Here is a 23,423-nt window from a genome sequence, read left to right as displayed (position 1 = left end):
TGCCATAAAAATTGGGACTTTTAAGATTAAAAAGGCAGACATCTGTATATTCTTGGTGTTAACAGTGGTAACAAGCCCTTGTCTTGTCTTCTTTTCTTTTAGCTGGGCCAACAAATTGGACGTCCTGACCACAGTGTCGACCTCTGACCCTGAAGGCTACTTGGCCCACCCCGTCAATGCTTACAAGTTGATGAAGAGACTCAACACAGAATGGGTCGAACTGGAGAGCCTGGTGCTTCAGGACCCCGCTGACGGTAGGGAGTAGACTTGTCACTGTGGTACCGTTTTTGCACCTGTGTTGCTATCCTTTAATAACACTTGCGCTGGCTGGCATTCCCACCTTCGGTCGTTTTTAACTTTGGGGAGGGGGAAAAAAGTCCATCTACCCTCATGTTGACTTTGCATAACCACTATTTTGTCTCAGTCAATCAACCTCCAGTATCCATGGTTATCAGGTGTGTGTGTGTGTGTGTGTGTGTGTGTGTGTGTGTGTGTGTGTGTGTGTGTGTGTGTGTGTGTGTGTGTGTGTGTGTGTGTTTTGGAAGTATCTGGTTCTGCTCCTGGTTCCAAGTGCCACCCACGTTAACAGAGAGAGCACAGACTGTCATCTTCCAACTGCTAATATTTCTCCTCTCTGCATATTTTGGCCATGTTTTATGCATGTTTGTGTTTGTTTATCCACAAGAAAAGGATGTGTTCTGGTTTGTGTGTGTGTGTGTTTTAAAGTGCTTGTGCATATGCAGCCGTGTGCCTGTGGTGGCTCAACCTCATGTCCAGCTGTGCTTGGTTTCCTCTACAAAACATGTGTGTGCATGCCCCCATGAACATCCATATCTGCTTGCAAATACCTCTGCATATCTATGACTATGAAGTATAAACACCTGTATTTGTGTATGTAGGAGTGCACACGTGTCCATGTTTGCGTTCATAAGATCTGAACTGTACGTCCTTCCACACACAAGTGAGTTTGTATACGTGGCAGTGTGTGTCTATCTTCGTGGGTGTGTATGCAAATTTCTGTTTACATGTGTGGTGTCAAATGTAGACGGCAGCTTGCCGAAGTGGCTTTCTATTTCAGTGTTTGTATTTCTGTGTGTATGTTGGGGGGGGGGGTGTTTGAGTTACAGATTCCAGATTGCAGAAGGACATTCCATTGCCCCACAGTTGAACTCGAATCTTCCCATTAGATACCGTATTAAGGGTCTGTTTAAGTGAGTTAAATGTGGGACCCTCCTTAAATACCAGCCATCCATCCATTATCCAAACCGCTTATCCTGCACTCACGGTCGCCGACTTATAATTCAACAACGTGAATGAAAACAAGAAATCATAGCAGCGAAGATAAAGAAATTCTCATTGAAAGGTAGCTGATACACAGCAACTTTGCCAACATCTGCCTTTTCTCAACAGTAGATATAAAGTCAAGCCAATTTTATGTCTAGTCAAATATCAGTTTGAATAGTCTTGGGACTGCGAGTGTGAGCCAAGTCTTTTGGGAGACAAGTAACAAAACTCAGTGGGCCAATTCCTGTGTTTTTGAACGCATAAATCTTGGGAGTGTGAAGTGTTCATGTTGTTCCAATCAGTTCCACTCAACAACCCCTTTATGTGTTTACCACTTGTATTATTGGATATTGATTCAGGAAAGCCAAAATATTACATAGCACCTTTACTTCTTCTTCTTCTTTTTTTGTTTGTTTGATTTCCTCCCCCTTTTTCTCCCCAATTGTACTTGGCCAACTACCCCAGTCTTCTGAGTTGTCCCGGTTGCTCCACCGGTTGCTCTGCTCCACCCCCTCTGCCAATCCAGGGAGGGCTGCAGACTACCAATGCTCCCTCCGATACATGTGGCGTCACCAGCTGCTTCTTTTCACCTGACAGTGAGGAGTTTCAGCAGGGGGACGTAGCGCGTGGGAGGATCATGCTATTCCCCCCAGTTCCCCCCTGCCCCCTGAACAGGTGCCGCGACCGACCAGAGGAGGCGCTAGTGCAGCGACCAGGACACATACCCACATCCGGCTTCCCACCTGCAGACACGGCCAATTGTGTCTGTAGGGACGCCCAACAAAGCCAGAGGTAACACGGGGATTCGATCCCCGTGTTGGTAGGCAACAAAATAGACTGACACACCACCCGGATGCCCGCACCTTTACTTCTCGACAGGTTTTAACAAATTACTAATTTCACTTTTACCGCAAAGATTTTTTTTTTCTCCTTATTGAGAAAGGTTGCACTAAGGAACATCTGTTCGATGATCCGATGCAAGGAATGTGAGAAAACTGTGAGAGAACATTTCTTTTGGTGTTCTTTAATTACTGCACCTGTAATTAAAGGGCTTGTTATCAAATAAAGTACAACGTTTCTTGGTGATATTGGTGAGTTGCCGGATGGCTGGGCAACCACTGCAGAAATAGTGAGGGAGACAGCTAGGAAGGTACTTGGTGTGTCATCAGGACAGAGGAAGGAAGACAAGGAGACCTGGTGGTGGAATGAGGTAGTACAGCAAATTATACAGAGGCAGAGGTTGGCAAAGAAGAAGTGGGATAGTCAGAGAGATGAAGAAGGTAGACAGGAGTACAAGAAGATGCAGCGTAAAGTGAAGAGAGAGGTGGCAAAGGAAAAGGAAAAGGCGTATGGTGAGTTGTATGACAGGTTAGACACTAAGGAAGGAGAAAAGGACTTGTACCGATTGGCTAGACAGAGGGACGGAGCTGCAAAGGATGTGCACAAGTTAGGGTGATGAAGGATAGAGATGGAAATGTGCTGACAAGTGAGAAGAGTGTGCTGATAAGGTGGAAGGAGTACTTTGAGGGATTGATGAATGAAGAAAATGAGAGAGAGAGAGAGAGAGAGAGAGAGAGAGAGAGAGAGAGAGAGAGAGAGAGAGAGAGAGAGAGAGAGAGAGAGAGAGAGAGAGAGAGAGAGAGAGAGAGAGAGAGAGAGAGAGAGAGAGAGAGAGAGAGAAGGTTGGATGATGTAGGGATAGTGAATCAGGAAGTGCAGTGAATTAGCAAGGAGGAAGTGAGGGCAGCTATGAAGAGGATGAAGAGTGGAAAGGCAGTTGGTCCTGATGACATACCTGTAGAGGCATGGAGATGTTTAGGAGAGATGGCAGTGGAGTTTTTAACTAGATTGTTTAACACAATATTGGAAAGTGAGAGGATGCCTGAGGAGTGGAGAAGAAGCATACTGGTACTGATTTTCAAGAACAAGGGTGATGTGCAGAACTGTAGCAACTACAGAGGTATAAAGTTGATCAGCCACAGCATGAAGATATGGGAAAGAGTAATAGAAGCTAGGTTAAGAGGAGAGGTGACGATTAGCAAGCAGCAGTATGGTTTCATACCACGAAAGAGCACCACAGAGGTACCGCTGAAGTTGGACGGTTTGGAGACAAAGCAAGAGAGGCAAGATTGAGATTGCTTGAACATGTGTGGAGGAGAGATGCTGGGTATATTGGGAAAAGGATGCTGAATATGGAGCTGCCAGGGAAGAGGATAATAGAAAGGCCAAAGAGGAGGTTTATGGATGTGGTGAGGGAGGACATGCAGGTGGCTGGTGTGACAGAGGAAGATGCAGAGGACAGGAAGAAATGGAAATGGATGATCCGCTGTGGCGACCCCTAACGGGAGCAGCCGAAAGTAGTGGTAGTAGTTTCTTGGTGATATTAATCCTGTGTACCATCACATGTTTAACTGTCTTCTTTGTATGTGGATGCAGGATTTTGTCTTTTACATGCTTGTCAAGGGGCTTAGACATCAAGATGCAATTTTTGTGTGTCTTCACAAATACCCTGACACTTCTCTCACTGTTTCCCTGTCAGTTTCTATGTTTCTGTCTCCATCTGTCACTGCCTTTCTATCTATCCCTATCTGATTGTCTGTCTGACTCTCTTTCTCTCTCTGTCCAGGCTTTATCTCCAACATGTCGGTACACAGACAGTTCTTCCCAGATGAGGAAGATGAGAAAGGTGCAGCCAAGGCACTGATGCGTCTGCAAGACACGTACCGACTGGACTCTGAGAGTTTCTCCAAGGGTAAACTGCCAGGTAACAGACCATTGAGTCTGTGTGTGTGTGTGTGTGTGTGTGTGTGTGTGTGTGTGTGTGTGTGTGTGTGTGTGTACTGCATGTTGCTGTGTCTGATTGAGAGAATACATTAAATAGGAGATTAAGTATGCATGAAGGAAAGAATATATTGACTGAGAATCTTTATTTGCCAAGTAATGCACAAGATAATTGTTGTGTGTTGTGCATAAATGACAGATGTCTTGACAACAAATAGAGTAGAACATACCAGTTTTATTGACTCCAACATAACATTAACTTGAACCATTCACAGGCCACCTAACCACCTTTACTCTGAAACTAAACAATCAAGGACTTCTGTTTTGTTCTTTTTTTTTTCTCCCAAAATTGAGGCGTTACTTAAGCTCCGGTGAATCTGGTACATTTTGTGTCTTAGTTTTATTGTAAGGAATTAACTACTAATAAAATTCAGCTGTGTAGAATGGGTAACCCTCTGCAGACATGTTGCTGATGCAGCAGAAGAACTTCAGACTCGGTGCCTTCAGTGGACACACATATCACATGCCATTACCAAGTTATTTTTCCGATATTATTTTGAGAGACAAAGAAGGAAAGACTTATAAAGAAAAGGAAGAAAGGAAGGAAAACTGCATAGACAATACTTTTTGTTGGGACATTCTGTGCAAGTAAGAGACGTAGGGAGCAGATGGTGAAAAGAGTGATAAATGAGATGTGGACCTCTGCAGGCCTCTGCCTGTATCCATTATCTCAGTGAGCCCTTTCAATGTTTTTGCATGTGTAATTTTATCGCACAACCCAAGCGTCTGTTATCTACGTCTGTGATCATAGCTCAATACACTTTATACATGCAGAATGAGGAAAAACCGTACAGCTAACACCAAACATCAATTGGCAACTAATAAAAGTAAATTTACTCTTTAGGTGTTTTAGTTGATATCAGCACGAGTTGAATTCAGTGAGCAGGATCAGTCCCATTATCTTTTCAGTATGGGATGGTCTACTGTTGTCACTCTGCCACCATTCTGCCTCGAGAATACAATTCAGTGGAGCCTCAAAAGTGACCGAACATAGTTCTGTCAGCCCATTAAAGAAAAAATTATTATATTGTATGGGGGTGCTGAGAAGAATGGAGGTAGGTTTCTGTCCCAGTGGAAAACATTCATGGGGATCAAATGTGATTTTTGTACATACACACACACACACACACACACACACACATATATATGTGTGTGTGTATATATATATATATATATATATATATATATGTGTGTGTGTGTGTGTGTGTGTACAATATATATATATATACATATATATACATATATACACATATATACACACACACACATGCACACACACACACACACACACACACACATATATATATATACAGTGCATCTGGAAAGTATTCACACCCCTTCACTTTCCCCACATTTTGTTATGTTACAGCCTTATTCCAAAATGTGGGGAAAGTGAAGGGGTGTGAATACTTTCCGGATGCACTGTATATGTATATATATATATATATATATATATATGTGTGTGTGTGTGTGTGTGTGTGTGTGTGTGTGTGTGTGTACAATATATATTTTTGTGTGTGTGTATACACATATACATACATATATTTTTGTACATATATATTTTTTGTACACATATACTATATGTACACACACACAAAAGGCAGATAGGTGGAATATATATATATATATACACACACACACACACACACACATATATATATATATATATATATATATATATATATAAAAGCCAGGCAGACCTGTACATTTTACCTTCCAAATAGCATATTTAGCAATGAAAGTCAAGAGCTTTGAATGACTCAAGCCCCAGTGGAGATGACAGCAATGTTGTTCTCTAACCGAGTGGTCTCGTCTGATGTCATTTTGTAGTACCATATGGTAGTTGAAAGATGACAGATGGTTCACTCTCCCAAGCCCTTCTATTTTTCCTTTTGACAAAAACAAAATCAGTTCAAATAATGCCTGTTATTGATACATGGGCAAGCCACTGACCGTTTTTTTTTTCTTCCGTGCATTAAATGCTATCTTTTTATAACACATATGAATTTTGAAGCAGTATTTTAGTTTCAAGGAACCTATCACTAAGTTATTGCTAACTGTCGACTGTCTGACTGTAACTTGTAATAGAGTGACCCAGCCAGCCAGCAATTTTATTAGCAACATTGCTTTTTTGCCGCTTCAAAATTCATGAGTGCTGGGGCGTCCGGGTAGCGTAGCGGTCTATTCCGTTGCCTATCAACACAGGGATTGTCAGTTTGAATCTGTGGGTGGAAAGCCGGATGTGGGTATGTGTCCTGTTCACTGCCCTAGTGCCTCCTCTGGTCGGTCGGGGTGCTTGTTCAGGGGGGAGGGGGAACTGGGGGGAGTAAGGGGATCCTCCCACGTGCTACGTCCCCCTGGTGAAAGTCCTCACTGTCAGGTGAAAAGAAGCGGCTGGTGACTCCACATGTATTGGAGGAGGCATGTGGTAGTCTGCAGCCCTCCCTGGATCGGCAGAGGTGGTGGAGCAACAACTGGGATGGCTCGGAAGAGTGAGGTAATTGGCCAAGTACAATTGGGGAGAAAAAGGAGGGAAAATCCCAAAAAAAAAATCATGAGTGCTCCCACAACAAAGCATGACTCATAAAACAAAATTGGTAGTTACTTAACCCATGTGAAACACACTTTATTTAAGGAGACTTAATTTTGTTTTTTCAAATGAGAAAATACAATGTAGATTTTGGCATGTGAGCCACCTGCCTTCTTGCAACTAATTTTGTCCTAAAAGTGATGACATAGATATAGTTGGGCCAACCTAATGCAGCAATTTCACAGATCTTCCCCCCCTCCCCCAGGTGTCCACTCCAACGCATTGCTAACTGTCGATGACTGCTATGACATGGGGAAGACGGCTTACGTCGAGGCTGACTACTACCATGCTGTGCTGTGGATGCAGCAGGCCCTCAGACAGCTGGATGCTGGGGAGGAGGCTGTGGTCTCCAAAGCTGACGTTTTGGACTACCTCAGCTACTCCGTCTACCAGATGGGAGACCTACCTCGAGCCATCGAACTGACTCGCCGCCTGGTGGCTATTGGTGAGCAGACAGAGAGCACAATGGAAGTGCTGACAGTAATCAGATGTGCACAGATAGACACTCACACATTCTCACGCTCTCTCTGACCGCCTCTGAATTTCATTTATTGATATTCGTCTCTTACCCTCTACTTCACCACTGCACACAACTTAATTTCTACCACAGATATGTGGTTTTGTCAACTTGAATGAGGAATTCAGATCAAGTCAGTTACAGATTTGACACTACTATTGAATGAGGCATTCGTGCATATTTGCAAAGCACAATATTTAACCACGCCAGCACACACAGTGCTGCTGTATTAAATCCGGTCTGCTCTCACCAAAGGTGCCAATCATCTCTGGCACATGTAATCATTCTATGCTAACTGTTAGCATTAGCTATATTGCTACCTTTGCACACTCAAATATAGTTTTTGCTACAAATACATTAAATGTGTTTGAAGGCTGACATTTTACTATGCAAATGCTTTTAGTATGGTCTTCTATTTGAACCCAATTTATTGTTGTATAGTTCTGGAGAATTATGATACACAATTTCTCCTCCATTTTTAAAGGCAGAACAAAGCGTAAGGCCTACTTGTCATTAGTTGCACACTGCACAAGGTCCTCTGCTGTTGCTTCACAAAGCAGATGAGGGATGGATGTGTTGCTCATAGACACCCAGGTAGTGGTTGTTGGCCCATCTCTTGAGTTACACCCATTTCCCTCACTGCTTTTCTCCCCTAGTAGTTTTCCAGAGAAGCTGGGTGGAGCACAACCAAAGAAAGCGGTTGTGGTTTCCGATTGCTATTTTGAGCTCAGTCCTCAAAGGCTGAAGGCTCCCTTTAAAGACCTGTGGCGTCCCCATTTACATGTCAAGTTAAATTGACCTTGGTACAACAGATGTTGAGTCACTTTTCAACATAAAGAAATTATATTAAATAAAGGATTATTTTGAGCAATTACTTTTTAACACTTGTAATTATTTAGCAAGCAAACAGTAACATAGAAGTCAGAAAAGTGGGAAAGAAACTGGGAGGTATCCAAAATCTCAAGAGCTGAAAATGAAGTCAGCCAAGCTTTTCTCTCCCTTACCTACCATTGTAGAAGTGCCCGTGAGTCAAGGCACTTAATTAAGAGAGACAGTTACCCTACCACTGCAAACAAGAAAGGGCTCGTAGCTGATCCTTGATGTAATCCCACATCCACCTTGAACCCATCTGTCATTCCTACCACACACCTCACCACTGTCACACTGCCTTCATGCATATCCTGCACCACTCTTACACACTTGTCTGCCACTCCCAATTAACTCATACAACACCGTACCTCCTCTGTCAGTACCCTGTCATATGCTTTCTCTAAATCCACAAAGACACAATGTAACTCCTGACCTTCTCTATACTTCTCCATCAACATTCTCAAAGCAAACATCACATCTGTAGTGCTCTTTTCTGGCATGAAACCATACTGCTGCTCATCCAAAGGAGTTGAATCGAGTGCAACTGGACTAGGTATATATCCGTGGAGACGTTTCGCCTCTAATCCAAGAGGCTTCGTCAGTTTGTGCCTTTCTGACTAGACAAGCTAGTCTGACTGGCTGGTGATGAGACTCAGAATTTATCCTCTAGGAGTCGTTGTCAGAGCTATTGATATGCGTGGCTCTTTGTGATCCGATGTTTACCAACGCCCGTCGCTAACAGAGCCATAGATATGAGTGGCTCTTTTGTGTACCAATGTTTGGCCGCGCCCGTCGTTATCGGAGCTATTGATATGCGCGGCTCTCCTGTGCTCCGATGTCCAGCCGCGCCTGTCGCCATCGGCGCTATTAATTTGCATTTGTTTAGCAGCGACGGTCAACAAATGCAAATTAATAGCTCCGATGGCGACGGGCGCGATAGCTTGGTCTAGTCAGAAAGGCACGAACTGAGGAAGCCTCTTGGATGAGAGGCGAAACATCTTCACGGATATATATACCAAGTCCAGTTGCACTTGATTCAACTCCTTTGGATAACCATGACCTGGATGAATGAGAACATTCACAGTCATACTGCTGCTCGCTAATCATCACCTCTCCTCTTAACCTAGCTTCTATTACTCTTTCCCATATCTTCATGCTGTGGCTGTGGAATGAGAGGGAGGACAGAGGAATGGTGAGGATGCAAAGGAGTAGAAGTGACAAAGGTGTATGAGTTTAAATACTTGGGGTCAACTGTTCAAAGTAATGGGGAGTGCGGAAGAGAGGCGAAGAAGAGAGTGCAGGCAGGGTGGAGTTGTCAGAGAAGAGTGTCAGGACTGATTTGTGACAGAATTTACAAGATGGCATTGAGATCAGCTATGATTTATGGTTTGGAGACAGTGGCACTGACAAAAAGACAGGAGGCGGAGCTGGAGATGGCAAAAGTTGAAGATGCTAAGATTTTCATTGGAAGTGACGAAGAAGGACAGGGTAAGGAACAAGTATATTAGAGGGACTGCTCAGGTTGGATGGTTTGGAGACAAAGCAAGAAAGTCAAGATTGAGATGGCTTGGACATGTGCAGAGGAGAGATGCTGGGTATATTGGGAGAAGGATGCTAAATATGGAGCAACCAGGGAGAGAAAAAGAGGAAGGCCAAAGAGGAGGTTTATGGATGTGGTGAGGGAGGATATGCAGGTGGCTGATGTGACAAAGATGCAGAAGACAGGAAGAGATGGAAATGGATGATCCGCTGTGGTGACCCCTAATGGGAGCAGCCAAAAGTAGTAGTAGTAGTTACCCCACAAGGGCAACAGTTCCCAATGTAGAGGACCAGGACTGCACCAACCACCTCTTAGATGTGTTGGCTTTGTGCATTATTGAAAAAAAGAAAAAAGAATGCATTGATCAGCAAAATGCTTATAAAATTAAAGTAAAATGGATAAACTGGACATGTTTTTTTTCTGCTTTGCCTTATGCTTGGGGATTTTGGTGTCTATGTATTACCAGTCTAACTCCTTGATAATAAACTGGTGTTTTTTTCATCCTTTGAAAGGCTTTAACTCTAACAAAGGCAGTACTTAGGAAGTTGGCATACAGTGTTTATTGTTTAGGTTCCTGTAATCTCGGTACAAGAGGCAGCTTTGCAAACATGAAAATGACTGGGTGTGCCACTGCTGCAATAGCCTGTTCACTGTGCATTTTTTGATACAGACCTCAAGGGGGCGTACACTCACCATCATCCAGCTGTAGTTCATCAGTTGCTCAGGCCAAGTCGCAAGACAGTTCCCAGACATTTATTCACCTGGGTACTTTTGTTGCAGGCAGTTAATGTGTTCTTGACTTTGTGAATTTTAAGCATATCTGTATTCACAGATTTGTCTCATTGCATCGTTTTTAACAAAAAAAGTATGTTCCTCTGAAGTGGAATGACTATTGAAGTGTTTCAAATGTGTAATTTTATTCAAGTCATAGTGAGAAAGTGCTTATCTAGGAAAGTAATGATTATTTGAAAGTAACCATAAAGAAATAATTAATATCTGTCTTGATCCAAAATCTTAAGCTCAAAGACAAAGCCCCTGTTTTGCTTTGGTTCCTGCAAACGGTTTGATGCATTATAATCATCAGATCATTGTCATTATTAGAAAAAAAAGTTCTCATTTGTAGTCCTCATCAACAAAGCTCAAGATAAAGCTTTAGATAAACTCCAAGTTAAGAGTTTAATTGGAAGTGCTAAAATGCTGACAACATACTACAAACCAATAAGGCTATGTTAAGATTGTTGTAAATCTGATTTGTTTCTCAAATTCGATCTGTAGGACTGACTGTTCTTATTGTTATTTGCAAGTGACCAGGTGAAATTTGTTTGTTCATGCATCATTAACCTACGTTCATTGATTGCTTTGGTAAAGATGTAGGCATATATAGTACAACAGCCGGAACCAAGACAGCAAGCTGCAGGTGAAGAAATAGAGGTGTATCCTCTTGCTCTTCATGCCATAGTTGTCTAGCGGCTATGCAGAACTCCTCCATTATACCAGACTGCATCAGTGATGGAGGTGGTAGATATATTCTGCCATGTTTTATGCTGCAGCTGTATCACTGTATAGTGAGAGGTGTGTTGCCAATATATACGTAAGCATCGCAAGTGACATAAAAGACAATTTGAAATCCGATTTGAGCAGCCAGACTGAGACACATATCTAGAAGTTCGATTGGAATGTATTTCAAACCACCAATGAATGTGGTTTTAAATCTAATTTGCAAAGATCGATTTCCATGTGTGTTTTTTCTTGTCCAGACTTGATAAAAAACAATCTGATTCAAGTCATCAATTTTATTTGTATAGCCCAATATCACAAATTACGAACTTGCCTCAGGGGGCTTTACGGTAATACAATATGCTGTCCTTAGACCCTCACATTGGATAAGGAACAACCTCCTAAAAAACCTTTAAAAGGAAGAAAAAATAGAAAGAAACCCCAGGGAGAGCAACAGAGGAGGGATCTCGCTTCCAAGACAGACAGACGTGCAATGGATGTTGTGTGTACAGAATGAAACACAATTTAAAGAATACAACATTGAAAGAGGATAACAGAATTACAATGGAATTAAAATATATATGAAGAATATGATGAGGAGGATGCCAAGCAGTGTCCAGATGCCACTGGAACAGTCCAGGACCTGAACCATGTCACCACCATCACCATGTAGACCTGACAGGAGGACAGACTACACATGCACACAGGGAGAGTCACATCACACCATTCACATACATGGGAGAAGGGACAAGAAAATACATTAGTCACACATCGCAGAGAGAAGGCTATAACATTGAAACAGGATAACAAAATTATATGAATTTATAAGATATAAAGCATGTGATGAGGAGGATACCAAGCAGTGTCCAAGTGGCGACCACCGTCACCATGGAGACCTAGGAGGAAGAAAGACTACACATGTACACGGTGGAGACTCACATCACACCATTCAGATAGACAGGAGAAGAGAAAGGGGAAGACATCACTCAGAGAGCGAGAAAAGACACGTGAGAGAACAGAACAGTTTGTAATAGTCAATAATCTATACTCTACTAAGCTATACTCTATAATCTCATCAGCAGAACAGTCCTTGATGAATTCGTTGAGACAGAAACTGAGCCGCCATGCAGTACAGGTTGTGAAACACTCAACTTAAAGGCAAATAATTGTAGGCTATGGCAAAAAGATGAGTTTTAAGTTTGGATTTAAAGGACTCAACAGACTCTGATTGTCTGATGGCAGCAGGCAGGTTATTTTGCAACAACGGAAAAGGCCCTGCCACCAGCTACTTCTTTTTAACTTTGGGTGCACACAGGAACCCTGTATTTTGACAGCAGGGAGCTCGAGATAGAATGTATGGTTTAAGGAGATCAGACAGGTATGATGGGGCAAGCCCATTTAGAATTTTATAAGTCAGCAGAGGCACCTTATATTCTGATCTAACATGGATAGGAAGCCAATGAAGGGAGACAAGAATTGGTGTAATATGGTCAAATTTTCTAGATTTAGTCAGGATTCTAGCTGCAGCATTTTGATCCATCTGAAGACTTTTAGTACTAGCATGTGGCAGACCTGAAAACAGAACATTACAGTAATCAAGTCTGGATGAAACAAATGCATGTGTTAGAGTCTCTGCATCAGCCAGACAGGAAATAGAAAATTTTAGCTGTTAGGTAAGTGAAAAGCAGTCTAAGTGATTTCTTTAATGTGATTCCAATGTGGATATAACAAAAAAAAGCAGATTTTAGCTGCCAAGTCTGTACATGGCTGAAGTGATTTCTTCAATGTGATTCCAATGTGGATATAACAAAAAAAATCTGATTTTAGTTGCCAAGTCTGTACATGGCTGAACTGAATTCCTTCTGTACTTGCAGACTTTAACCACGAGAGGGCAGGAGGGAACCTGCGCTACTTTGAGCGGCTGTTGTCCAAGCAGCTGATGGAGTTGAAGCAGGAATACCAGCCAGCTTCTGAAGAGCCCATCCAGCTGGGCACTTACCCCCGTCCCAAAGACCACCTGCCTGAGAGGGAGACTTATGAGGCCCTCTGCAGAGGGGAAGGAGTCAAAATGGTGAGGCGCTGACAGAAAAACATGTTGTGAAATATGAACTGTGAAAAGCATCGGACGTAGAAGGAGAAAAACATAGAGGTATTCCCAGGATAGTTAAAGAGTTTGAAGAACTTGAAACTTGTTTTTGAAGAATTGGGCTCTACTTTTCCATGTCCCTCATCAACTTCAACCCATGGAGTTTAAATTTGTGATACGATTGGTGACACACATTTGAGGGAAAGAGAAATCCACTGTTGGGTAAGAAACAGAAGAGAGGGCGTCCAGGTAGCGTAGCGGCCTATTCCATTGCCTACCCCAACACGTGATCGCTGGTTCGAATCCCCGTGTTAAATCCGGCTTGGTCAGGCGTCCCTACAGAAACAATTGGCCGTGTCTGCAGGTGGGAAGCCGGATGTGGGTATGTGTCCTGGTCGCTGCACAAGTGCCTCCTTGGTCGGTTGGGGTGCCTGTTCGGGAGGGAGGGGGAACTGGGGGGAATAGCGTGATCCTCCCATGCGCTACATCCCCCTGGCGAAACTCCTCACTGTCAGGTGAAAAGAAGCAGCTGGCGACTCCACATGTATCGGAGGAGGCAAGTGGTAGTCTGCAGCCCTCACCGGCTCAGCAGAGGGGGTGGAGCAGCGACTGGTACAGCTCGGATGAGTGGGGTAATTGGCCGGATACAATTGGGGAAAAAAACGTTGGAAAAAGAAAAAATGATGCCAAATCTAAATAAAAAGTTGACACGGTCATACTGTATATTTTTTGTGTCATAGTAAACTTCTTCCCAATGAGATTTTTTAGAATAAAGGAAAGAAAAGGACCGACTGTATTTGATAAGAGAGCAAGAATTATGTCACTCCATCTGTTCAGTTGAAATGAATATTTTTCACTGTTAAATTAATCTCTTATCTCTTCTGTGGTGCTACTATTAGTTGCTAAATACATCCCAAATCTTGAATTTCTCATGAGGCAGAGTTCAGCCTGGCTTGTTCAGGCCAGACACAGTTAGCTACTCCAAGGAAGGGCTTAACAACAAAGTCCAACGGACCTTTACCGGCTGGGTATTTCTGAAATCAAACTTTTGTTGTTGTCTTTGCTTCTGTCGGATCAATTTTCAAATGAGTCATGTATCGATTTTAATCAACATATTTGCATAATTGTGTTATTCTGAAAATCTTTTTTAATCACGTTTGGTATATGTTTTTACTCGTGAATTGCATTCTAGTTCTTTGTTGAAATCTAAACACATCACCGTGTTTCATCTCTATAAGTGCCCCCCCCTAAAAATTGAAAATGGGGATGGGAGGGCTAGGGATATAACTTTCTCATATAACATGGGCCAAAAAGTTTATGGTGCATTGCTTTATTAATTGTTGGAGGTGATCATCATGGGTGGGGGAGATAATGAGGCTTTTTACCTGTTTTTAAAGTGACAAGTTAACTATTACCCTCATCCTCCTTTCCTTTCACCAGACCAATGCCAGGCAAAGCCGTCTGTTCTGTCGCTACCAGGATGGCAGCCGCAACCCCCGTCTCCTGCTGAAGCCTGCGAAGGAGGAGGATGAGTGGGACAGCCCCAAAATTGTACGCTACCTGGACGTCCTGTCCCACGATGAGATTGAGAAAATCAAGGAGCTGGCAAAACCCCGAGTATGACAGAAGAAACAAACACACACACACACACACACACACACACACACACACACACACACACACACACACACACACACACACACACACACACACACACACACAATAGAGTGTGGGTGCAACGGGGTTATCAGATCAGTCTCATAAAATCAGTCTCATAAATTTATTAACCATTCATTTTCGTGATTAATATTTTATAATTAAACTACTAGAATTGAGGGAATAATCAAATCAATCTCATTAAATCAGTCTCATAAGATTATCAACCATTAACTTTAGTGTTCAATAGTTATATTTGAGCCATTCAAGTTGATGGAATAATGGAATAATCAATGTTGCACCAAATGCAGTACTTTGATTGGTAGAAAAAGGCTTCAATCAATATTGTCACAAAACAGGCAGGACAATGACTTATTTCAATGAAAGCAATTTATTAGAAAAATCAATAAAAGAAAATCGACTAATACTAATCAACACTAATTATCTAACTAATACGAATCAGGTAAATCAGTGATAAGCAGCAATATAATGATCAAGGCACTAAAGGTGATATGAGGTAGTGAGGCTGTGCAAATATTGTGTGTGTGTGTGTGTGTGTGTGTGTGTGTGTGTGTGTGTGTGTGTGTGTGTGTGTGTGTGTGTGTGTGTGTGTCTGTGTTCTCTCGAATAATCTGCTTCTCCAGCAGTGTGTCCAGCTTTTCCTGGATGGAATCATAGGCAGCCAAGGAAATTTTGTACTGGTGCACAAAGGTTTTTGGCACATTTGGATCCGTTGAAAACCCCACAGTGTGGAGTTCTGTGATGCCACAATCATTGGGCTCTCATGACCAGATGTGGTGGAAGTCATAGAAGAGCTCACTGAGCTGCTGTCTTTGAACATCCATTGTCAAGGTGTCTGTCTGCCTTAGCAAGCTGTTGTTGGACCTCAAGTTCAAATCTGGGATACGGTTCTCGTTGTAGAGGAGCGGCGACACCCTGCGATGAAACTGTGCTGCCTGGTCGGGCAGCAAGGGCATAGACAACCACATCCTGTCCTGTGTCTGAGTTGGCACCACCGACTTCTTCATTCTGCAGCATCTCTTGCAGGGCGATGGAGATCATTTTGCTGGGGAAGGTAGTGAATGCCTACCCAAACTCTTCTGCCCAAACCAGAGAAGACAGAAGTTAACCAACCACTGGGATAGTCAGTTCAAAGCCGTGAAAGCAGCTGTCGATCAACAGCCCCAAGGACTGGCTGCAGCCACAGAAAGTCAGGTGCTCATCAGGTTTTGTACCAGCAGCTAAGTGGAACGGTGGTTCAGTTCAAGTAAGGGGGTGCCACACACCATTAGGCCAAGTTCAAGATAGACCGGAAACGGTTGGAAGAATGCCTGCAAGCCTGGAAGTTCTTGTCCTTTCAGCATCACACGCTTAAGGGGGTACCTGGCGGTCCTGGCAGGAATCACTTCATCAAACTCACTCGCCACTTGACATGCCTGAGGGATGGTCTGTCCTGAATGCATGCATTCGGGGCTCGTACCTTTCATTGTTAGCTTGGGCCCAGAATACATGGTTGACCATATCCAGCTGGGTTCCCAACCTGACGAGAATGTCTACCCTGACAAAGAGTGAATGAGGTGGTTGGGGAACCACACTCATGAAATGTGTGAATTCTCTTGTTCTGACCTGTATAAATAAGGCAGATGCCAAGAGTTTTGATTTGTGTCTGTGGTTGATACACAGAAAGAAGACAGTGATTTTGTGCATAAAGGGTAGACAGGGACTCCTCTGACACAGCCTGTCGTATAGGGCCTGACTTGTGGCAGATTTCTTGGACAGGAGCATTAAGATTACATCCTACACCACCGTCCCATTGACTGACATCACTGGACATAAGTGGCAGTACAAAACTTGTTCTGAATTCTCCAGGGAGCAAAGTAATGCTACGTTCAGACCAAAGGCGGCAAGAGAGTTGGCGCCGCTTTGTTCGCCAGAGTTTGGCCGCCAGCTCCGCCAGGTGTGTTCGAACAGAACGCGAATTCTCTGTGTTGACGTCACAACAAGCAGTCAAGTTACACCAACGCTGCTAGCAAGTTTGCTAGACCGCACACAACAAATACCACGCACGAGCAGTTTGTGTTTACTTGTGATCATCATGGATGAGCGACAGAGATCAGTTGCGGTGGCTCTGCTTTATATCAACTTGCACCGGCGTCAGCATTCGGTTTGGGTTCATAGCAAAAACCGGAGACGTGCCCAGCTTGGCGAATTTCACCGGAATTCTGGGTAGGGGGCATGTATTCTTTCCCAACATGAAGGTGGGTTCTAACCCTACTTGAAGGTGATTGGCTATCGCCTGGCGAAATCTTCGCCCGAGTTGGACATTTTTGAACTCCCGCGAAGGCGCGTTCGTCGCTCAATTCGCCCAATTCGCGCCGCCCGTAATTTCGCCGCGAATTATTCCGCCCATTCGCCTCCTCCCATTGACTTTGCATGCATTCGCGCCGCCCAAAAAATTCTCGCCGCCTTTGGTCTGAACGTAGCATTACACTCATGGGCCTTCAATGAACATTGACCACCACAGGGTGCTGGTTGCTGAACGGAAGGGGAACGCTGCATCGCTGGTTTCTGCAGGTTGGATTCAGTGTCAAAAGGCCGGATGTCATGTGGGGCAGGAACATGGGCCCTAAGAGTTCTCTGCTGCTCCTAGTGACAAGCAATTCTGTCACAGAACTTGTTAACGTTCTGCTGGAATGGTGCTGATAGTTGCTGAGTCTTAAGTATTTATCACAGATGCAGGATGGTTGGGTTTCAATGAAAACATGACCACTCCTACTGGTTGTCTTTCAGGTGAGTTTCAGCTTTTCGCATGATGTGGCATGGGGCAAGTCGGAGAGGCAGTGCTCAACCTCCCTAATATTGGAATTATGGTTATCAAATTGGTCAATATCTTTCGCAAAAGAGTCAAGTTGGCACATGTGAAGGACAGGGGAATGGTCTCTCTGTGCCTTCCTTGACCTTTTGGAATGGTTGCTGTCTGAGCTACTTGATAATGAGTCTTGGAGGGCGGTGCCTCATCATATTCATCAGAGCAGGAGGGTGGGGAGGAGTGGTAACGATAGGGGTAAGCTACGGCACAACTTTTACGCTTTTCTTTCATAATGGCCTGGGCCTTGATGAGCAAATCAGGCACCAATGGGCATGATTCAGCTCCACCTGGGTTGCAAGAAGGGGCTACAGCATGGTGCTTTTATTTAACTAAGGGGGCTGCTTGGTGTTAGGCCAAGTAATCTTCAGTATCTATGTCAGACTCTGTTCCTCCCTTAGGTTCTAGCTCTGCTTTTGCCTCTGCAGGGGGTGCATTAAGCACTGTTTGGGCCCTGGTGCATTCTTTGTGACTTTCTTCCTGGGCCTGGTGGTCAGCAGCTACTATGCTAGACCGTTCAGCTTGCTGGAGTCTATGGGCACACTCCTGTAGTGACTCATGGTGAGCTTGAGCTCACTACGCAGGGTACGGTTCCTTACATCAAGTAAGTTGCAACTTTGCTTATTTAAAGTGATTGAGTGCTTACACAGCGATCATGTCAGCCAGAATGGATGTGACCACTATGAGTGGTTTCCACTGTACCAGGAATTTTAAATGGTGGCATTCAGAAACGACACAAAAGTTCAGGGAAGACTAAATAAGAGCTCTTGATTGTGACAGGTAAAATATATAAACATGAAACCTCTACATTTATTTGCAAAGGAAAAAGAGTCTGGATAAAATGAGGATCATTATTGTGCAAAAAATTGCTGGAGGGGAGGCTCAGTATGGCACAGAGGCTGTGCACTTTGGTGGAGCTGGATAATTTTTGTTGATTTAGCCTTTTATTTTCTTTAATCCCATCTTTTCTTTTTCCAGCTTGCCAGAGCCACTGTGCGAGACCCCAAAACAGGTGTTCTGACCACAGCTAACTACAGAGTATCAAAAAGGTAAGTCATGTAGATGAATGTCATTTTGGCGCCCCCCTGTGGCTTTACCTTATGTAGTTCTTAGGTAATGGGCTTGTTAACTGAAAAAAAAAAAAACATAATACAAGTCTTACCGCCTGGCGGAAATATTGCGTTTGGCCGCATATACACCCGCCTAATGTGAAGTCGATCAGTTTGAAGGGTTGCTGAGAAAATTGAAAGACAGACAGACAGATTACATTACAGTCATTTTACATTACAGTCATTTAGCCGACGCTTTTATCCAAAGTGACTTACAATAAGTGCATTTAACGTAGGAAATCAGGAGAACTACTAGTCATCAGAGGTCAGAAGTGCATCTAAACAAGCATCTAAGAGCAAAACCAGTGCTAAAGTAAAAGCGCAAGAAAGAGATTTTTTTTTGATAAGTGAATACAGTAAGTGCTAAGAACAAGTAACAGGGTAGTAGTTCTTGAGGTGAGTTTTCAACCTGCGCCGAAAGATGGGCAGCGACTCCACTGTCCTGACATCAGTGGGGAGTTCATTCCACCACTGTGGGGCCAGGACAGAAAAGAGCCGTGACCGGGTCGATCGGCAGCAGGGGCCTCTGAGCAACGGGGCAACCAGGTATCCAGAGGCAGCAGAGCAAAGTGGTTGGGCAGGGGTGTAGGGCTTGACCATGGCCTGGAGATAGGAAGGGGCTGTTTCTTTCACTGCCCTGTAGGCTAGCACCAGAGTCTTAAACTGGATGCGAGCAGCTACTAGGAGCCAGTGTAGGGACATGAGTAAGGGAGCTGTTGGAGAACTTAGGGCGGTTGAACACCAGATGAGCTGCAGCTTTCTGAACAAGCTCCAGAGGTCTGATGGCCGACACCGGGGCACCAGCAAGGAGGGAGTTGCTGTAGTCCAGCTGGGAGATGACCAGAGCCTGGATGAGCACCTGTGCCGTCTCGTCGGTGAGGAATGGGCGAATCCTCCTGATGTTATAGAGGAGAAATCTGCAGCAACGAGCAACCAATGCAACCTTTGCAGCAAATGACAGTTGGTGGTCCAGGATCACACCCAGATTCCTCGCAGTCCGAGTTGGCATCATCACAGTGTTGTTAATGGTGATGGCCAGGTCTCGGTGCGGGCAACCTTACCCCGGGAGGAACATCAGTTCTGTCTTGTCCAGATTGAGCTTCAGGTGGTGTGTCACCATCCACTCCGAGATGTCAGTCAAGCACGCAGCAATGCGTGTCTCTACTTGTGTGTCAGAGGGAGGAAAGGACAAGATCAGCTGGGTGTCATCGGCATAACAATGGTAAGAGAAGTCGTGCTAGCGAATAACAGAACCCAGGGATGTCGTGTACTGGGAGAAAAGGAGAGGACCCAGAACCAAACCCTGTGGAATGCCTGTAGTCAGTCTGCGAGGCTCCGACACAGATCCCCTCCATGTCACCTGGTAGGAGCGACCCTTCAGGTAGGATGCAAATAGTGAGAGTGCAGAGCCTATGACAACCAGCCCCTCAAGGGTAGAGAGGAGGATCTGGTGGTTCACTGCCGAACACAGCTGACAGGTCCAGGAGTATCAGGACAGAGGAGAGAGAGTTTGCTCTCGCAGAGTGCAGTGATTCTGTCACTGCAAGGAGGGCCGTCTCTGTCGAGTGACCCACCTTGAACCCAGACTGGTTGGGGTCCAGGAGGTGGTTCTGGTGGAGGTACAAAGAAAGTTAGTTAAAGACAGCACGTTCGAAAATTTTGGATAAAAAGGGTAGAAGGGAAACCGGTCTGTAGTTTTTGACGTCAGAGGGGTTAAGTGATGGTTTCTTGAGAAAGGGGGTAACTCTAGCAGTCTTCAAGGCAGATGGAAAGCATCCTGCCTGGAGGGAGGTGTTGATGAGGTAGGGAAGGAGTTCAGGCGCTATAGACTGAAGAAGAGGGGAGGGAACCGGGTCAAGGGAGGATGTGGTGGGGCGATAGACATACAGATAGACAGATAGACATACATACAGAAATACAGAGATTCCTTCCATTTTAGTATAATGGAAATAAAGACAGGGTTAGGGTTAGACCAAAATGGTGGCATAGCAAACTTTGTCTGTTTGGAACGTGCAAGTTTACATTAGACTTTGTCACATTTGTGCAAGGGTCCGCCTTAAAATTAATGAGAGTAAGGCTACCCAAGGGAAGTAAACCTTACCATTCCTCATCCATGTTAGCTAAATGAGTGCCGGTCGGTATCAGTCTAAAGATGGCTGAAACAAATCTTGGCTGAAATTCAATTTATCTATCTTCTTATCTGTTTCATTTTATTCTGACTAGATCCTTGCTTGCTTGTGTTGTATTAACTCTCAGATGTATGTTGCTTTGGATAAATGTGAATGCTAAATTAAATTGTAAATAATAATAATTATAATAATAATTACATTTACAAATCGGGGGTTTAACAAAAAAAACACATTTTATCTTTTTATTTGTTTGTTCATTACTGTAATATCATAACTACACTTGAAGTAATGATTTCAGTTTAGCTACATTTTAAATTATCTCCTCCCTTGCTCGTCCTTCAGCATAAACATCAGTTTGTATACGTGTGTGTGTGTGTGTGTGTTTGTTGTTTCTCCAGTGCATGGCTTGAAGCGGAAGATGATCCAGTCATCGCCAGAGTAAACCAGAGGATAGAGGACATTACAGCACTCACGGTAGAGACTGCTGAATTACTTCAGGTACACTGTACTACACGACAAATCACCACACTAATCTGTACTACAAACACTGAAGGCTGGAATAGTACCCCAGCCCCCCCGCCTCACAAACACACACACACACACACACACACCGTGTCCAGCCCATGTCACCCACCCCAGCCATTAAACCCCACTTAAACTATTTTGAGCTTCCGGTTAAGCTGGCATGTCAAATCCACAAGACCATTATGAGCAGGTATGCCTATAGTACAGTTCAATAGACCAAGTACTGCCATTTCACTCACAATTCCCAAGACAAGGAAACAACGGATTAAATCATCCCAAGACAGTGTATGACCCTAGACTATGGCACTAATTGTTTGCTGAAACCCACCCAAGCAGACAGCACACCAGTTATTACTGATACATAATGTGACTGACTAGGAATAGGCTTAAAATAATGCCATCCTAAGGTAATCACACTGCACAGCTGAATGCAGGTTTCAAAATAAGGCTCACTATGTGCTCTATGAAATTTCACACAGAGCCGCAAGAAACCAACATATAATGAACTTCACAAACTGACTCCAACACAATATAGCAGCATCACACCACAGTGATGCAACACATGTTATGCAAACAGCATATCAAATAAACTCATCTACAAAATATACAGCAACATGCAGTCACGACAGATAATACTGCTCAATGCACAGACAACAAAATCAGATGGTTCTTACCTTTAGAAGTTCTTTCTTGATTTTTTCTTTGCAAACTCTGTGATCAAGTCCTCAAAATCCAGCTGTGCGTTACTACCACCGACATAGATGCTTCCAGGCTACCGTTCCTACTTGCTACCTCGATATCCTCCATTGGAATGCCCCCTTCACTTTGTTTAGCTTTTTTGAAAAAGCTACATATTAGCGGGACACATTTTACAGTGACCGCTTCTTTCACCTCCTTTTCTTTTCCTTTCTTTCTTTTTGCAGCCCTGCTGGGCTTTTGGTTAACGACATCATTTTTCTGCTGCTTGGCCATTTTTCCTGCATACTTCTCACTGATACAACCTAACTGATAGTGGGTCAGGTAATTCCACTGTTTTTAACATTGACGGCTTAAGAAAAACTGATCTTGAATCTGTGCATTGTAAGCCACCTGGTCTCTATGCTCACCCACCTTGACCGTGAGCCAGTATATACAGTTTATCGCTGCTTGCTTGCCAGTCATCACTTGCCCAGTCATCTCACCAATAAAACAACCAATCATGAGAACTAATTTTCTCGGAAACAAATGATGCTTTACAATCATCCTATACAGCACTATTTTTTTTCTTTTTTCAAACTTTTCGATAAAGTCGGTTCTCTCAAGATCTTGAGGAAACATTCATGCTCATGATTATTCTGATGATGTGTGAATACTGGACCACATTTGTTTTGTTTTTGTTTTTTTTTGACACAATGTCTTTCTGTGGCTAACCAGGTTGCTAACTATGGAGTCGGAGGACAGTATGAACCACACTATGACTTCTCCAGGGTAAGTGCCCTGTGTGTGTGTGTGTGTGTGTGTGTGTGTGTGTGTGTGTGTGTGTGTGTGTGTGTGTGTGTGTGTGTGTGTGCGCGTGCACACGCCTTTGGTTAGTAACTTTGCCCTTTCCCTGTAGTATAATTTCCTGTGCAGAAAGGCAAAAAGCAAGTAAGAAACAAGTTCATGTAAGGTCAATGACATATTTTCCTATGTTGTGCTGATGTGTGTCAGGTTTTTATGGTCCAGTAATGTTAGAATTATTCTCTATAGCCTGTTATATCTGGAATTTCTAGTCATTTCATCTTCGGGGCTTGGCTTTCGGTGTGAAGTTAGTCACACTGAGATAACTGTTGCTGAAACTGAGCTTCCAGCTGTTGAATCTCTTAGGTTGTTGTTCCAGTTTCCCAAAGTATGAGTTCACTCTGTTTGACATAAACTAATCCTGACAAAAGTCT

The 23,423-nt window shown here is 43.7% G+C and overlaps 1 protein-coding gene across 2 annotated transcripts in view; it reads left to right on the top strand.

The window, feature by feature from the left end:
* LOC130116570 (prolyl 4-hydroxylase subunit alpha-2-like) overlaps positions 1-23,423 on the top strand; it is a 72,278-nt gene that overhangs the window by 30,697 nt on the left and 18,158 nt on the right. For both annotated transcript variants that reach the window (XM_056284511.1, XM_056284510.1), the window contains exons 4-11: positions 103-254; positions 3,911-4,048; positions 6,921-7,160; positions 13,014-13,210; positions 14,666-14,842; positions 18,726-18,796; positions 21,384-21,483; positions 22,924-22,977. In XM_056284511.1, coding sequence (XP_056140486.1) covers positions 103-254; positions 3,911-4,048; positions 6,921-7,160; positions 13,014-13,210; positions 14,666-14,842; positions 18,726-18,796; positions 21,384-21,483; positions 22,924-22,977 — 1,129 coding nt within the window. The remainder of the gene's footprint in view (positions 1-102; positions 255-3,910; positions 4,049-6,920; positions 7,161-13,013; positions 13,211-14,665; positions 14,843-18,725; positions 18,797-21,383; positions 21,484-22,923; positions 22,978-23,423) is intronic.

Source organism: Lampris incognitus, chromosome 8, assembly GCF_029633865.1.
Source record: "Lampris incognitus isolate fLamInc1 chromosome 8, fLamInc1.hap2, whole genome shotgun sequence".
Lineage (NCBI taxonomy): Eukaryota > Metazoa > Chordata > Actinopteri > Lampriformes > Lampridae > Lampris > Lampris incognitus.
The sequence above is the reverse complement of the archived record's forward strand: the minus strand, read 5'-3'. Positions and strand labels throughout refer to the sequence as shown.